This window comes from Anopheles merus, unplaced genomic scaffold, assembly GCF_017562075.2.
Source record: "Anopheles merus strain MAF unplaced genomic scaffold, AmerM5.1 LNR4000042, whole genome shotgun sequence".
NCBI classification, from domain to species: Eukaryota; Metazoa; Arthropoda; class Insecta; order Diptera; family Culicidae; genus Anopheles; species Anopheles merus.
The window spans coordinates 36,768-55,031 of record NW_024427622.1 but is presented as its reverse complement, the minus strand read 5'-3'; the positions used below and the strand labels follow the sequence as shown (position 1 = coordinate 55,031).

At 44.3% G+C, this 18,264-nt stretch overlaps 1 protein-coding gene across 1 annotated transcript in view; it reads right to left on the bottom strand.

Annotated features, from left to right (window-relative positions):
• LOC121601225 overlaps positions 1 to 14,812 on the bottom strand; it is a gene marked incomplete at its 3' end in the record, with an annotated part of 110,166 nt that extends 95,354 nt beyond the window's left edge. The window contains exon 1 of the mRNA XM_041930037.1: positions 14,046 to 14,812. Coding sequence (XP_041785971.1) covers positions 14,046 to 14,568 — 523 coding nt within the window. The remainder of the gene's footprint in view (positions 1 to 14,045) is intronic.
• Between the last annotated feature and the right edge of the window lie 3,452 nt (positions 14,813 to 18,264).

Here is an 18,264-nt window from a genome sequence, read left to right as displayed (position 1 = left end):
AGTACCACGTAGCCGGAGCCGGTGACTAATCCCTTGCTATGACGGACGGTTCATACGCGATTAGAACCCACGACGGGCATGCAGATGTGCGGAATGATGGCGGTGCTGCGGGCCCGCTCCTATCCAGAGTGCAACTTTCATACTGCCACACTGTCTCCTGCCCGGTGCATACGCAGCAGGCAGGGGGAAGGATGCACCTCCACAGTAAAAAAAACACCGTCATGAACCAACGGTGGATCTAACGGTAGGCGGACTAGGCGGTCACCGAAGATCTCTAGTCTGTAGTATGCCGTATGTCTACAAGTGGACAGAGTGTTAGCGACAAGGGCCCCCGGAAAGATGGTCATTGGGGCTCCGTGGCAGGAGAACCATTTGCACCCCCCCCCCCCCCATGGCGACTACAATTTTAGGGCCTGTGACCGATGATCGTAGGGGTTCCATCGCCAATCCCCCCCCCCCCCACCCCGCCAGCAATTTAAGTATAATGTTCAATCTCTTAACAGCTGTATGCCAGTACCCCCTCCTCCCGGTCATCAGCTATCATTTACAGGGGTCTCAATTTGTCTTTCCGCCTTTCATGAACACCTTCCTTTCCGATGGATCATAACATTCCGGAAAAGCATACATTCGGCGACAGTTTTGCACACACACGCACACTCACACCCTTGCGCAGACGGCTCAGCATATCTGTGTAATCTACACCATACGAAAGCAAAAAAAGCTTAGTGTAGCAAAGTTATGCTTAATGCTTAACACGTTAAGTTCGATGGCAGGCCCCAGGGACTGCCAGTGAACTTTCCAGTATACCGGTTTCACAATCAGCTTGCGTTCTAGATGCCGGGGGAACGGTAAGCTCATGAAATTCAGCGCCGGGCTGAATGTGTTAATGCGAATTAGGGTTCTGCGCGTTGCACAGCAAACCCTCTATCGTGCTAGCGATTCCTTAGTCATTTTTATATTGCAGCAATTGAACTCATTGCGCTTTTTTTGTTTGATTTGTGAAAATGCAACTTCATCGCCGCAATGTTTGTTAACGGCATTTTTAGGCGCCACAACAACTCGCAAGCATTGACCACACGCGAGAAAGAGATGGCGCTATGGAGGGAAAAAGCACGGACGACGGCTGACAGCGATTGGCCGTCTGACGCACCAACACATCCAAACCTTCGGCAGCGTGCTCAGGCGAGGGGTATGAGGCGGAGCCAGGGACGGGTAGCTCGACGAGCTGCTCGACAAATTTGCCGTTGGAGAGAAAAGGAAGGCATGATAAAATTCTCCGAACGCCTTGATTTCTTCCGTCGCTTTGCACAGCGGGTACGCTGGCCAGCGTATTTATTGCAGTTTTTAGGTGCAGAAAGAGCGTCATCTGTTGAAGAAATGGATGAACTATTTCAGACGGCGGAGCAGAAAAAAACGGCCGAAAAATTCAAAAATATTGGCGCCCATTCTCCTACTCTTCCTCTCACTCTCGCTTCCCTTCCTGCCTTGCCTTACTTGTGCTTCAGCCCGTGCCTTCCGCCGCCAGCTGATTGTGTTTATGCGTTGGTATATATGTACATTGCGGTTGTGTGTTGTAATTGGTGGGTGTTAGCATTTATTTAATGTGTGTGAACCTTGACGATGCGGGAGAAGGTGGTTCATTTTAGGATTTTAAGTGTTATCGGTGTATTCATGGTTTATTTTATTTCGTGCCGCTGCTGATGAGACCATTCGATGCCCGTGGCAATCGAGGGTGACGAAGCCTATTTAAAACAAGCGTAGGAGAACGTCTAACACTAATCTAATATTTTTTAATTTGAACAAATTTGATGCTTCAACGACCTTCTAAGCATCATGTAGCACAATATATAGTGGCAAAAAAATATTTTTTTTTAAATGTGCCGAAATTTGTCACAAGTTTTCGGGTCTTGACACACACATGCACACAGCGCGGGGAAAGTGACTGTTCACTCGATCATGTCGCGATCACCCACCCCGCCCGGCGCTTTGGATGAGGATGCGCTACAAGATAGCTGAACCAGCCGTTCTACCGATAAGGTAGCCGTACTCGCTCGTGCGGGAGGGGGGGGGGGGGGTTTGGTGGAGGGTGCGTGATCGCGTGCGCGACTTCGGGGGCGCGTGCTCGTGCGCGAGCTTTCGTGGGTGCGTGCTGGCATGCGCGCGTACGTGCCTGTGTGCGTGTGTGTGTGTGTGTGTGTGTGTGTGTGTGTGGTGTGTGTGTGTGTGTGTGTGTGGTGTGTGTGTGTGTGTGTGTGTGTGTGTGTGTGTGTGTGTGTGTGTGTGTGTGTGTTGTGTGTGTGTGTGTGTGTGTGTGTGTGTGTGTGTGTGTGTGTGTGTGTGTGTGTGTGTGTGTGTGTGTGTGTGTGTGAGTGTGTGTGTGTGTGAGAGTTTGCGCATGCGTGTTTGTGTGTGAGTTTGCGCGCGCATGTTTGTGTGTTTGTGTGTGTGCGTGCGTTTGGAAACCCCAAAACTATTTGATTCTTATGGGTACATATTCATCCGCTGCGGCTACAAAGTCCATGCATTTTCGATCTCGCTACCTGAGAGACAACACAACCATTGGCATTGGCATCTTTGTGATCGGCTCTGCTATTGGGAGTATTAAAAAGACACATGATTTAAGCAAACGTGCGTGTGATTTGTTGCACATTTATTTCTAATTCAGCTAGCGCTCGCAAGTGGAAACAACATTTTGAATTGAATCCATACAAAAGAGGATTCTGGATTTGTTTATTACGGTGCGCGTATGGTGCTGCACCTGTCCGTCCAGAATCTGGTGGCTTGTTGGTTTGGAGTAGTTATCATGACGCCGGTTGACCGGCAATGCCTTGGAATGGGTTCGGATCGGTAGGTTCATGTTTTGGTCGAGTGCATTCCGTGTATTTGTCTCGTCACAGCGGTAGCCCGGCAGCAACAAAGTCAAGACAAACTCTTACCCGAGTGTGGACTGCTATGCTAAGTTCTTTTTATTATTATTATTATATTATTATTATTATTATTATTATTATTATTATTATTATTATTATTATTATTGGCGTAATAACCAACGCGATCATGCCGGCCTTTTCAGGACTTGAGTACCACGTAGCCGGAGCCGGTGACTAATCCCTTGCTATGACGGACGGTTCATACGCGATTAGAACCCACGACGGGCATGCAGATGTGCGGAATGATGGCGGTGCTGCGGGCCCGCTCCTATCCAGTGTGCAACTTTCATACTGCCACACTGTCTCCTGCCCGGTGCATACGCAGCAGGCAGGGGGAAGGATGCACCTCCACAGTAAAAAAAAACACCGTCATGAACCAGCGGTGGATCTAACGGTAGGCGGACTAGGCGGTCACCGAAGATCTCTAGTCTGTAGTATGCCGTATGTCTACAAGTGGACAGAGTGTTAGCGACAAGGGCCCCCGGAAAGATGGTCATTGGGGCTCCGTGGCAGGAGAACCATTTGCACCCCCCCCCCCCCCATGGCGACTACAATTTTAGGGCCTGTGACCGATGATCGTAGGGGTTCCATCGCCAATCCCCCCCCCCCCCACCCCGCCAACAATTTAAGTATAATGTTCAATCTCTTAACAGCTGTATGCCAGTACCCCCTCCTCCCGGTCATCAGCTATCATTTACAGGGGTCTCAATTTGTCTTTCCGCCATTCATGAACACCTTCCTTTCCGATGGATCATAACATTCCGGAAAAGCATACATTCGGCGGCAGTTTTGCACACACACGCACACTCACACCCTTGCGCAGACGGCTCAGCATATCTGTGTAATCTACACCATACGAAAGCAAAAAAGCTTAGTGTAGCAAAGTTATGCTTAATGCTTAACACGTTAAGTTCGATGGCAGGCCCCAGGGACTGCCAGTGAACTTTCCAGTATACCGGTTTCACAATCAGCTTGCGTTCTAGATGCCGGGGGAACGGTAAGCTCATGAAAATCAGCGCCGGGCTGAATGTGTTAATGCGAATTAGGGTTCTGCGCGTTGCACAGCAAACCCTCTATCGTGCTAGCGATTCCTTAGTCATTTTTTATATTGCAGCAATTGAACTCATTGCGCTTTTTTTGTTTGATTTGTGAAAATGCAACTTCATCGCCGCAATGTTTGTTAACGGCATTTTTAGGCGCCACAACAACTCGCAAGCATTGACCACACGCGAGAAAGAGATGGCGCTATGGAGGGAAAAAGCACGGACGACGGCTGACAGCGATTGGCCGTCTGACGCACCAACACATCCAAACCTTCGGCAGCGTGCTCAGGCGAGGGGTATGAGGCGGAGCCAGGGACGGGTAGCTCGACGAGCTGCTCGACAAATTTGCCGTTGGAGAGAAAAGGAAGGCATGATAAAATTCTCCGAACGCCTTGATTTCTTCCGTCGCTTTGCACAGCGGGTACGCTGGCCAGCGTATTTATTGCAGTTTTTAGGTGCAGAAAGAGCGTCATCTGTTGAAGAAATGGATGAACTATTTCAGACGGCGGAGCAGAAAAAAACGGCCGAAAAATTCAAAAATATTGGCGCCCATTCTCCTACTCTTCCTCTCACTCTCGCTTCCCTTCCTGCCTTGCCTTACTTGTGCTTCAGCCCGTGCCTTCCGCCGCCAGCTGATTGTGTTTATGCGTTGGTATATATGTACATTGCGGTTGTGTGTTGTAATTGGTGGGTGTTAGCATTTATTTAATGTGTGTGAACCTTGACGATGCGGGAGAAGGTGGTTCATTTTAGGATTTTAAGTGTTATCGGTGTATTCATGGTTTATTTTATTTCGTGCCGCTGCTGATGAGACCATTCGATGCCCGTGGCAATCGAGGGTGACGAAGCCTATTTAAAACAAGCGTAGGAGAACGTCTAACACTAATCTAATATTTTTTAATTTGAACAAATTTGATGCTTCAACGACCTTCGAAACATCTGTAGCACGATGTATAGTGCTAATGAAATATTTTTTTAATGTGCCGAAATCTGTCACGAGTTTACGGGTCTCGACACACACACGCACACACACACAGTGCAGGGAAAGTGACCGTTCACTCTACCATGCCGTGATCCCCCTTCCCGCCCGGCGCTCTGGTTGATGATGCGCTACAAGATAGCTGAACCAGTCTTTCTACCGATAAGGTAGCCGTAATCGATCATGGGTGAAGGTGGGGGGGGGGGATTGGTGGGGGGGGGTTTCTTGCTTGTGTGCGCACATTCGGAGGTGCGTGCTTGCGCGTACGTGCATTTGTGCGTGCGTGGGTGTGCGTGAATGTGTATGCGTGCGTGCGTGTATGTGTGTATGTATGCGTGCGTGCGGAAACCTCAAAACTGTTTGAGTCTGATGCGTACATTTTCATCCACTGCGGCTACAAAGTCTATGTATTTTCGATCTCGCTACCTGAGAGACAACACAACCATTTGAATTGGCACCACCATCTTTGCAACCGGCTCTGCTGTTGGGGGTGTTAAAAAGACACACGATCGAAGCAAACGTGCATGTGATATGTAGCATATTTCTTTCCAATTCAGCTAGCGGGCGCAAGTGGAAACAACATTTTGAATTGAATCCATACAAAAGAGGATTCTGGATTTTACGGTGCGCGTATGGTGCTGCACCTGTCCGTCCAGAATCTGGTGGCTTGTTTGCTTGGAGTCGGTATCATGACGCCATGCGAACGGCAATGGCTTGGAATGGGTAAGGTTCGGTAGGTTCATGTCGTTTGATCGATTTCATTCCGTTGATTTGTCGCGCCGTAGCGGTAGATCCTGCAGCAACAATGACAAGACAAACAAACTGTTATGATGAGATCTTATTATTATTATTATTATTATTATTATTGGCGTAATGGCCTACGCGATCATGCCGGCCTTTTCAGGACTTGAATACCACGTAGCTAGACAGTCAGCCCTTGCTACGGCGAACGGTTCATGCGCGGTTAGAACCCACGACGGGCATGCAGATGTGCGAAATGATGGCGGTGCCGCGGGACCGCTCCTATCCAGCGTGCAACTTGCATACTGTAACATTATCTCCTGCCCGATGCATACGCAGCAGGCAGGAGGAAGGATGCATTAATGCGGTGAAAATTTTCATAAAACACACTTTTTTAGTGAAAGTGTACTTATTTGTTATTCACATACGAAGTTTCACACCATTTCATTTCGTTTTTTTTTTTAAATATCAAATGTATGCTTTTTTCGGCAGATTTGCTGTCAGCCAATCGTTCTGCAGGTTTTGTGATTAAGAGAATCAGAATAGCAATACTATGAAAATGTGGTGTATAGTAAAGATTTTATGCTTTTTTATTAATTTATTCTAACTTGTTCGGAATTTTAAAATCACGATAAATAAGTTATTTTTCACTTTAATTGCTGCCGAAAATAGGTACACATTCAATGTTCATTTTTGACAGCCCAATTTTGAGGGCTTCTGCCGAAACTTGGAACAATAACACACCTTGGATGTGGCTGAATATTCCATTAAAACTTGATCAGAACACTGTGATATCTTCTAATCCAACCACAAGCTTTATCCTCCTGTACAGGGACGCACATCCAGCTTTATTCGTTGTCCAACACTGACTGACTCCCTCACACTCTCTTAGCTGTACCCTAGGATACCACATCCTCCCCCTACAAGAATGTATTTTATCCATAACTACGATTAGATATTAATATATTAAATGCAAATGACCACATTGGGCTTTTTCTTCTTACATGGTATAATCCTTAAATCTATTCGGTTGCCGAATCTCTCTCGTTCTTCTGAATCCTAATTCCGGTACCGCTGTACCACACAATCCTTCAACTGGCCGCTGTTGCTTAGTTTCAAGCTCATTTGATGAAACATCATCCACAAGGTCATCCTGACATTTAACTCCCGTTGCCTCCTCTTCCACATCTACACTACCTTTCTGATTCTCTTTCCTTTCTATATATTTTTTTAAATGTTTGACGCTTCGTTCATATTCCTTGCCATTTTCCAAATCTTTCACTGTCGCCCTCCCCGGAGCAGCAAGACTCGTTACTCTAAAAAACTTGTTTTTGTATGCAGTGTCCGCTTTATCTTTCTTTTGCTGCATGACCAACACTTTGTCTCCTTCTCTGATACTCGTGTGCTTAGCATTGCGCTTAATATCTTCTTTTGCGTTACGCTCAAACTTAGCTATCTTGTCTCGATCCCGCAATTCTTCATCCATCTTCTGACTTGAATCGACTTTCAAATTGGGCAACACGCCTCTAACTGCCCTGCCAAACATTAGTTCAGCGGGGGGTATCTTAGTTATATGGTGCGGCCATGAATTATACGCTGCAACATAGTCGGCTAGCGCTTCTTTCCAATTTAACTTTCCCAATTTAGCTATTGCTGCAATCTTATTTATGCCCTGCATGCTTCTCTCCACCAGTCCATTTTCGGTTGGGTTTAATGGAGTACTATGAATTAGTTTAACTCCCCACACCCCTTTTAACCAATCTCTGAACTCCACGCTGTTAAACGGCGGACCATTGTCCGCCTTTAGTGTGTTCGGTATGTAATAGGTATTGAAAATTCTACGAATTACTTTTTTCATTGCTTCCGTATCCGTTTTTTCCATTGGTACTGCTACTAAAAATCTCGAGTAATTGTCAGTAAGCACTAATGCTTTAAAATGTAAAGCCTCAGATGAGGATGCTAAGTCCATGGAAATGTAATCCCATGCATTCTTAGGCATATCCGTCAACGTTATAGGGGGTGTATTACACACTGTTTTAATCAGCTGGCATTCAGGGCAACTTTTAACGAAAACTTCGACTTCGCGATCCATATTAGGCCACCATAAGCCTTGCCTCAGGTAGTTTTTCATCGTAGACATCCCCGGATGGCTTTGATGCGCCAAACTTACTGCTCTTTCGCGAAGTGTCGTAGGCAGTACTAGTTTTTCTTGTTTCATCAATGAGCCTCCCACAACATACAATTCGCTCTGAAAAGGCTGGAATTTACGAATTTCTTCCGGCCATTTCTCTTTCTTATCCAGCCATTCCATTACCAACTGCAATTCCCTATCCTTTTGCTGTTCTTCGCGTACTTCGTACGATGTCATCGCAACTAGCTCCTCACTGATGCTATTAACCTCCGTTTCTACCAAACACAATTCCTGAGGTTCTTTTAGATAACCAAATTGAGGATCATCTCTCTTTTCGCCCATTCTAGAGGCAGCGTCAGCAATATTTTCTTTTCCCGATACGTGTTCAAATTTATAATCAAAATGGTCCATTCGCAAAAACCAACCTTCGGCTCTGGACATTATCCGCTTTCCAATATCTTTTCGTTGTTTTCCTTTTATCATAAACATTAATGCTTCGCTATCTGATCGTAATGTAAATTTTCGACCAACTAGGTAATAAGCAAACCTTTCCATCGCCCATACAATTGCTAATGCCTCCCGGTGTAGCTGTGGGTATCTGCTTTCTACCGCAGTGAGGCTTTTGGACGCGCAAGCTATGATTCTCCTTTCACCATTTGGAAATTTCTCCTGAGTTAAAACAGCTCCTAATCCCCAAGGCGATGCGTCTGTATAAAGGATCGTATTGTCCACTTCAAAAAAATAACCTCTTTTAATCAGATCATTTTCCGCTGCCAATTTTAATTCTTCAAACGCTTCCTGCTGAATTTGGTTCCATTCAAACTTAACATTTCTTGAGAGTAAGTCCCTTAGCGGTTTCGTTTTATGCGAAAATCCCCTTATGAACGGGCTGATGAAAGTAATCATACCTAAGAAACTTCGCAATTCTTATATATCCCGCGGTCTCTCGAAACTTAATATTTCAGATATTTTCTGTTTTGCGGGCAATATACCCCTCCCATCAATGGTGAACCCTAGAAAATCCACCTTTTCTTGGTTATACAATGATTTCTTTTCATTAATGGTTAAACCATTCATCATAACAACTTTTTCCGCTTCCTCTACATATCCCTTTAATTCCTCCAATGTCCTAGCATAAACAAGTATATCATCCATGTATACTATAATATTTTTACATTTGGAAAACAATCTTTGACAACCATGACGCTTTGAAATATCTCAGGAGCACAGGACAATCCAAAAGGCAACCTGGCAAATCTCATCAATCCATTTGCCGTCATAAACGTAGTCAAATGGCGGACGTCTTCATGAAGTTCCACATGAAAATATGCATCCTTTATGTCGAGTTTAGTAAAACATAACTTTCCTCCGTTGTAAGGAATTTCTGCCCATACTTTTTCGAGCGATGGCATTGGATAAGGATCTCGAACAATTGCTTTGTTTACCTCCCGATAATCTATCACCATCCGAAAATCTTTCGGACCTTTCGGTACTAACACCATTGGTGATACAAATGTTATTTTATCTTTTACGCCATCAGCCCTTTCAATGATCTTCTTATTCTCCATATCCGCAAGTCTCTCATTAACCGCTTTTTCAAATGCTATTGGCACATTGTATCTAATAATTTGTTTTGGAATCACCGAGCTATCTACTCTGAACTTGACCGGCTCTCCTTGAACTTTCGGAAACTCATCGGAACGATTGGTGTAACCCTCATCCACTGTACTCATATTCCGGTCTTGATTACTTTTCCTATACTTTTCTCCGTTAGCCTCAATTCCAGCCCAATATACTTCCTCTAGATTTCTTCCTAGATTATCTTTCAGGCCTATTCTAAGCAATTTCAACTGCACAGCAGTATGAAATCCGAGTAGAGACATTTATGTCCCATTTACCACAAAAACTTTGCTGATTGTCGTAGCTTACTGTTCTGTACACCGATAAATGCCTTGAATGAACAAATTACATCCAACGGCCGATTACTAGCATAGCCTTTCAAATTTTCCTTTGGACGGAGTACCACTTCTTGAATCACCGAACGGCACTCTTTTTTAATTTTCTCCCATCCTTCCTTAGTAAGTGTATTTACCGTTGCTCCAGAATCTACCAGAAAGTTGAAATTAATCGAGCCGATAACGCATTCCACAACTCGAGGATCACGCAAAAATGTTTTATCACCAGTTAAAAGCTGGTTTAGTCGTTCAGCCTCGCGTTTCATTTCCTTTATTCCTTTTTTCCATTTTGTAGAAAAACAAAACTCCGCAAAATGGCCGTTTTTTCCACAAGCATAGCATTTTGCCAGGAACGCCTTGCAGCGGCCCCAAGCGTGAACACGACCACATTTTGAGCAGCTTTGATGCTCTTCTCTCCCGGCCATTCGGTCACGTTGGGATCCATTTCCTCTACCATTGCTCCATTTTGTCTCATACGGCTTATATCGACGCATGGAACCTTTCACTTTGCGTATAGCGTTTACAGGTTTCCAAGATGGTGGCTGGTCCAAATCAGCGTTTTTCGACGACGCTTCTATTTCGCCTAGCTTCCCCTCCTCAGCCTCTGTTCGGATAAAATCCAAATGCTTGCCATGGCTAATAATTCGCTCCAAATTATTTCCAAACACACTGGCTACTTCGTATAATTTATCCGCTATATCCGGAATCGAACGCCTTGTCACTGCCTGCATCAATTCTTCCTCGTGCTGTACTCCAACAAACTCACACAAAGCTGCCTGTCTTTCCAAACGGAGCACCCAGTCGGCAAATGGTTCCATGGATTTCATTTTCATTTCCCGAAACTTCAGACGTTCCTTTGATGAGTCGCATAAATCATTGAAATATTCATTAAGAGTGTGTGAGGGAGTCAGTCAGTGTTGGACAACGAATAAAGCTGGATGTGCGTCCCTGTACAGGAGGATAAAGCTTGTGGTTGGATTAGAAAATATCACATTGGCGATCCTGCCATGATATAATTAGAAGTGTATTGAGAGTGGTGTGATGGTGCAATTTTTCGGTTCATTTTATTTGTTTGTTTGTGAGTCGGGTTTAGCCTATGGCCACATTGAAATACGTTATCAACTTTGTCGGCTGAGTCGAGTTTAGCTCATGACCTGCGCGAGAACTACCCAAGTAGCAGAGCCGAAGTTGTTGAGAGATTTTGCTGTGTGCCAAAGCGAGAGGTCCTGTCTTCTCTCTCTAGATTTTGGACGGCAAACCGCCGCCCGTGTAGAGGTGTGTGCGTGTGACGAAAAACGATGGATGAAAAACGCGAGGAGCGGGGACTGAAGTCTTTCGTTCGTCACACACACATGCATCTTCCAGCTTATTGCGCTACACCGAGTCTACCCATCTCTCTCGATCCACCATGATTTTTCTGCTATCGCGCTCATCCGAGTGTGAGGCATCCTCAGTCTGTCCAGCACTTTCCCTGTGGAAAGATGTACTGAAGTGAGGTGCGATTTCTTGTGCGACGTACTTTGCTCTTTACGTTTTGGGCCGTGTTCAGTTCAGTTATTGAATGATTTATCGTAGCAAATTGTTGAGGTAAGTTTCTTGCTCACATGTGTGCCTGTGCAAGTACATTCAACTAACCCTTGGCGTCTAAAAAGTTAAAGGTGTGTGCGCTATTTATCAACGACTACATGCTGGCCTCGTCAAGAATGTTCAAAATGAGCGACGCAAAGAAAACGTTTTTCAGTTTTAAAATATTAAGGTAAGTGTTGATCTAATCTTATGCGCAAAACTCTCCATAGTAGTACATACTACATACATTAATTATTGGTTCTTTTTTTTTGGAAAGCGTTCAGCACAACACTGCCACAAACCAACGCACTGAATTACGCCAAGAACCTGTCGAAACGCGCGCAGCTCAGCGTCATTACTTAACAGAAGCCGGTTCAAAACGCGCAGCTCCTGTTCATGACGTCATCACTAAACTGAAGCCAGCTGAACACGCGCAGCACGGATGGTACCCCGAGCGCGGTAGGAGGAAGGAAGAACAAGAGGAGGATGAACAGTAAATTTAGAAGGGGGAAAGCGTTCTGCCGTCTACACAGCGGGAGTATGTCAAAACACATGTGGGAAGGGAGAGAGATACTATTCAATAAACAGCATGCGAATGTGTGCATAAAGCAAATGTGAGCAGCCTCATCATTTCTATAAGTAAACCAAAAAAGGGGGTGGAGGAAACACATTGGTATACGTGAGTGGCTGACGAAACCAGAACGTTTAGATGTGTGCGTGACGGATGGTTCGGGCGCCTGTGGCGAAGCTCTCGACAAGACTGCAAACGAGAGCTTTGTGGAGAGCTTTATAGGGAGCTCAGATTACACAGGCCGCCGTCGGTTTTTGCGTCCTTGGGTACGGTAAAAAGTCTGTGCCGGGTTCGGCCCATGGCCAGCTAAGGAGCTAGTATTTTATTGAAATTAGTATATGTGTGAGTAGGGTTCGGCTCATGACCAATACAATGTAGTACTAACTGAGTATGCGTGAATACGAGAGTATGTGTGAGTCGGGTTCGGCCCATGACAAACGTGAAAGATCTTGTTTTATAATATGTGTGAGTCGGGTTCGGCCCATGACAAACGTGAAAGATCTTGTTTTATAATATGTGTGAGTCGGATTCGGCCCATGGCAAACGTGAAAGATCTTGTTTTAGAATATGTGTGAGTCGGGTTCGGCCCATGACCAATACAGGGTGGTACAAGATCAGCGAGTTGCGGGCAGGAAGGCATATGAGTCGGGTTTTGCCCATGACCATAGATATTGTACAGTCTGAGTCGGGTCCGGCCCATGATTTGATTTTGAAATAAAATTATAATACAGGTTTGATATATAATAAATCGTACTCTACGAAATCATAGAAGCAAGATAAAGCTCTTAAGCGAGACAGGAAAATTGATCATATTTTTTCCTAGTTAACAGGTCACCCTGTGTTTGTTCGGCCTACAGACAATCACATATGTAAAAGCGAGAAGGCATATTGACTCGCATGAGTTGGGTTATATGGCGTGACTAAGTAAAAGAAAACGCAAGCGCGTGGTGGTACGCTTGTGTGAGTGGAGCGTGCCAGAAGAAGCGTAAGTAAGAAACATCGGACGAGCGTTGTACTAGTATTGTAATTGGTGTGAGTAACTAAATGACATCGGGACAGGGATCTTGATCCCATAGTGTGCGTGCATTCTCATATTGAGCCGTTATTCTTCGTTTGATCGCCAGCAAGAGTGGAGGTAGAAAGTTATTGTTTTTTAGTGATTCATTACTGCAACAAAAAAAAAGGATATAAAAGAATTCAGAAACGATGAGCAAAGGCTGGAAAATCAGTGATTTTGTGGAAAGTGGCAAATCGGTGGATGAAGTACCGAATGGAACCAAGAAAGGATCTAATGAGTGGCTGTCAGGCTCATGGCCATTGCGCCAGTTCGACGAGACAATTTACACTAATAAGCGTAAGGCCGAGTGGATTCGTTTTCGCGACCAATTCGAGAGAATAGTGGCATGTAAAACACCAGTGCACATCCAGCTTTATTCGTTGTCCAACACTGACTGACTCCCTCACACACTCTTAGCTGTACCCTAGGATACCACAAACACAACAATGCGTATTTCGACACATAATATGACCTTTCTTGTACTAAATATCACCAATTTTACGACAAACAATGCACTAACTTAAGAGAAAAATAAATATTTGTAAGCCAGTTCGCACCGTGCGCTATAACTATCAAACTGTCAATTTTCTTCAATGGCTGCTCTGTATAAATGTCGCATCAAAATGGCTGTCAAAACAGGCCAAAATAAGCAACATAAAATTAATAATTAATGTGCTTTTTAACACCAATCTTAGGAAAATAAGAGTGTTCAATTGCTTTAAACATTTTTTGTACATATTTACATTGATAAAAACATTTTCTGACCCGTATTCGCGCTGCCGAAAATAGGAACAAACTGCCGAAAATAGGAACAAACTGCCGAAAATAGGAGAAAAATCAATGTTTGCATTTTCACGAATATTTGTGAAAAAGGGCTTTGGACCAGCAAACTAAAAATAGCGTAACATACTATGGTAGTTTATCGACCAGAATAACATCACTTTCATGAAAGAAAAATTAAAAAATGTTTATGTGTGAGCAGTTTTTTGTGAAACTGCTGCATTAGCGTGCCGAAAACTGGTACAGTTACCCTACTTAATAATAATTGTGAATATTTCAATGTTACGTTACTTACCTTCAGTGCCATCCAGTTGCTGCCGGCTATCCGGTGATGGTTCGAAGTGGTGCTGCAAGAAACCCTGGGAACCGACAGATTCAAATGTATCCTGTTCTGCTTCTAACTTGTTCAATTCCGTTCGGGCACTGACGTGAATGGATTCGGCCGCAGATTCTGCACCGTTTAAAGGGGACAGTATCCTTACGGAACTGTCGTAAAGAATGACATTTCTGTTGTCACCATCATCGTATCTCATCTCTCCTGCTGTCATTATTGGATCGTTACCAGCACCACTTTTGTCATCTTGTGATGCATTATTTTCGTCGTATATATCCTGAACATTCAGCATTGGAATTCCAGAGTATTCAAGATCAAAATTGCTCAGGTCTTGAATAGTATTAATTGAGAAATCAATCTGGCTAGTGTTGTGTATGTCATCGATATATGGATGGCTCAGCTGAAAATCTTCTCGCTTTGTTTGGTCCGGCGATGATACGCAAAGTGCTATCATTAGAGCAAATAAACAACATTGAAACATCATGGTGTTCTCGAGCAATGAACCACATTCACGCTACTGCTCTTGGAGGCTAAAACAGTGACTCTATTATTATGAATAGTTTATATGAAAGCTTCACTATAAAAAAATAACATATTTTTGTTTGCTCGGTTAAGAAGCATAAGTTTATGTGGGGTCTTCATTGGAATGGTGCCAAAAACAGTCGGATAGGATTTAATTACAATAGCCGTGTTTGGATTGCTGCAACAACTGTTAAACAATCATTCTGTAAATAAATAGACATATAAAAGATGTCATTAGTATGATGTTTGTCTCTACTCTTTTTGTTCAATACAATTCATTGAAATTAATCAGAATAAAGATCCTGAAAGTAAGGAAGTAAGAAAGAAACTGGATCAGAAGGGAAAACTTATTATCATAAAGGACAGCAAAGGAACACATTAAAGGTATGTACAAACCGTAACAACACAACAATATTGAATAAAGTACCACGATATCCAACCCTGCTGGACTGCTGCTTGATAACTTGGATCAGATAGTATACATGCCCCACAGATTATAGTTAAACGACTAAACAATCAAATATCCAAAGAAAACAAAGGTTCATAGCTTCACTGGTTTGCTCAATAAATGGCGTGTTATAACTCATTATTATATTGCTAACCTTTTCTTGCAATGTGTTTCGCTTACACCTTTTCAACTTTTAGAACGAAAAATCAATAAGAATGATTGTTAAATACAGCCTGTTCCCGAGCTATGCGGTTCTCGACTTACATGGATTCGGAGATACGCGGTTTTTGTGATTTGACACATCAAATGTCAAATCAGTGCAATTTGCTTCAAGAATTGTCCAATGCAGTATAAATTTCTTTTTTGCTGTTAAATTAAATCCACTTAAAAGCCAAAAATATCAGAATGTTTTGCATAAATCGTATCAAATGAATGACTAAGAGTATACAAATACTAAATTGAATGAAAAATATCGAGTGATCAAATGTCATTTGACTGAAAACCTCGAAATTCGACATACGCGGATATTCGAGTTACGCGAATTCCTCGGGAACGCACAAACCACGGAACTCGGGAACATGCTGTATTAAAATAAATATTAACGGTCAATTTGATGGCACAGTGGTGTATTCCTTGCCTGCCACGCCCGAATGCAGATCCGATTGCATACGATTCTATCTTTACCATTAACATGAGAGGGACAGGGCTTATACCCTATAACCCCCAGGGTACATACCCCTATACCCCTAGTCTTATACCCCTAGGGTACAAAAGTACCCTAAAGGTATGCATGCCCAAATAGCCAAAATTGTTTAAGCAGCCAATTTTGGCAAGCTAAAGATCGCTGCTTGTGTTGCAACTGCAACTCCGTCGGCTCCTCCACGGTGTATTTATCCTTTTTTCCCGTGATGGCCGTTGCGCCATCGCGTTACGCAGCGAACGTTGCCCTTTCCCGCTGCGCAACCCGCTGCGCAAAGCGATCGAAAACTTGTCAGCCACTCGCTCAATGTAGCCCGCACAACAATATCGAGCAGTTTTTAAGCTCGCCCGCTGCGCAAAGCGACGGAAGAAATCATGCCGTTCGGAGAATTTTATCATTCCATCTTTTTCCCTCCAACGGCAAATTTGTCGAGCAGCTCGTCGAGCTGCCCGTCCCTGGCTCCGCCTCATTCCCCTCGCCTGAGCGCGCTGCCGAAGGTTTGGATGTGTTGGTGCGTCAGACGGCCAATCGCTGTCAGCCATCGTCCGTGCTTTTTCCCTCCATAGCGCCATCTCTTTCTCGCGTGTGGTCAATGCTTGCGAGCTGTTGTGGCGCCTAAAAATGCCGTTAACAAACATTGCGGCGATGAAGTTGCATTTTCACAAATCAAACCAAAAAAGCGCAATAAGTTCAAACACTGCAATATAAAAATGACTAAGGAATCGCTAGTTTACGCAGGAGGGTTTGCTGTGCAACGCGCAGAATCCTAATCCGCATTAACACGTTCAGTCCGGCGCTGATTTTCATGAGCTTACCGTTCCGCCGGCATCTAGAGCAAGCTGATTGTGGAACCGGTATACTGGAAAGTTCACTGGCAGTCCCTGGGGCCTGCCATCGTGCTGAACGTTTTAAGCAGTAAGCATAGCACTAAGATTTTGCTTTCGCCTGTTGTGGATTACATAGATATGCTAAGCATCCTGCGCATGGTTGTGAGTGTGCGTGTGTATGCAAAACTGTCGCCGAATGTATGCTCTTCCGGAATGTTATGATCCATAGGTCAAAGAAAGGAAGGTGTTCATGAAAGGCGGAAAGACGAATTGAGGCCCCTGTAAATGGTAACTGATGACCGGGAGGAGGGGGTACTGGCATACAGCTGTTATGAGATTTAACATTATACTTAAATTGTTGGCGGGGTGGAAAGGGGGGATTGGCGATGGAACCCCTACGATCATCGGTCACATGTCCTAAAATTGTTACGGGGGGGGGGGGGGGGGGGAGTGCAGAAGGTTCTCCAGCGACGGGGCCCCAACGACCATCTTTCCGGCGGCCCTTTGTAGCAGATTTACTGCTAACAGTAGGTCACATCTAACTTAGCGTTGCCAAAAGCCAGGTAAAAAGACGTTAACCACCAGAAGCGCAAGCGCATAGCCAGCAGCCAGGTAAAGAAACATTAAACACCAGAAGCGTAAACGTTCTCGTGTTTTACCCCAGAACATAAATAAGGAAAACGCGCCACAGATAAGCAATTAAACTTCCGTAAAACCCAGGCATCAACAGGAAAACGTTCGCTGCATCCACAATGCTCGGATAGTTGATAAAACACAGGCACACTAGGTATAATTTAAGAAACACCTGTAAAAAACCCAAACCCGGAAAACCAAGCGAAAGCTCACATTTGACAAACATCTGGTTGCCAAATGTGTCACAACTTTCACACCATATTTGTTATAAATAAAGCTCGAACTGATGGAGAAGTCAGTTCACCTTCCATAGACACGTAGATCACTCGTGTTCTGGTGCATCTCACCAATTTGCAGATTCCGCCGAAGGCTCTGCCCAATTTGATAATCATTTTTGGTTATCAGCTGTTCAGTCAGTTGACCGATCAGCATTACCCTCATCGAAATAAAGTGCACGTTTGCACCAGTTCCACCCAACTTCTCCCACGGTGTCCGATTCCGCCTCGGTCATCAACTCGACGCGCAAGGTCGATGCAGTCCGCGATTCCGCCGACGTAAGCAAGTGCTTCTTTTCGAACTTAGCGTAAGTGTGAACGAGTTGACGTAACCGATACGCGACGAATGTGTATACATTTTGGTGTCGCGTTCCGTACGATCCCCCTCCTCGTCACACACCCCTTTTACTGCGCTCCGCGCATTGACTCTCCGAAACGGTTTGAGAAGCGCGGCCGAACCTACCACATGGCGACCGTGACAGTGTAGCAAAATCAAAGCTACAAGAACGTTAAAGTGCAGTGAAAAAAAAAATAATAAAAGTGCAGTGCTGTGGAGAAAAAGTTATACGCAAAGTGCGGTGCGTGAGAAAAAAAATACAGTGGAAAGAAAAAGGTAAAAAAAGAACGGTGTCAGTTTTTACCATATAACCATTATCGTGAGAACTCAATACAGTGCTCCAAAAATCTAATAAGCAATAAAGTGACCAATAATCGATTTTTAACAAAGTGCGAGTGGTGCAGTTTGAGGCATAAGGCAACACCAAACGCGGGAAAT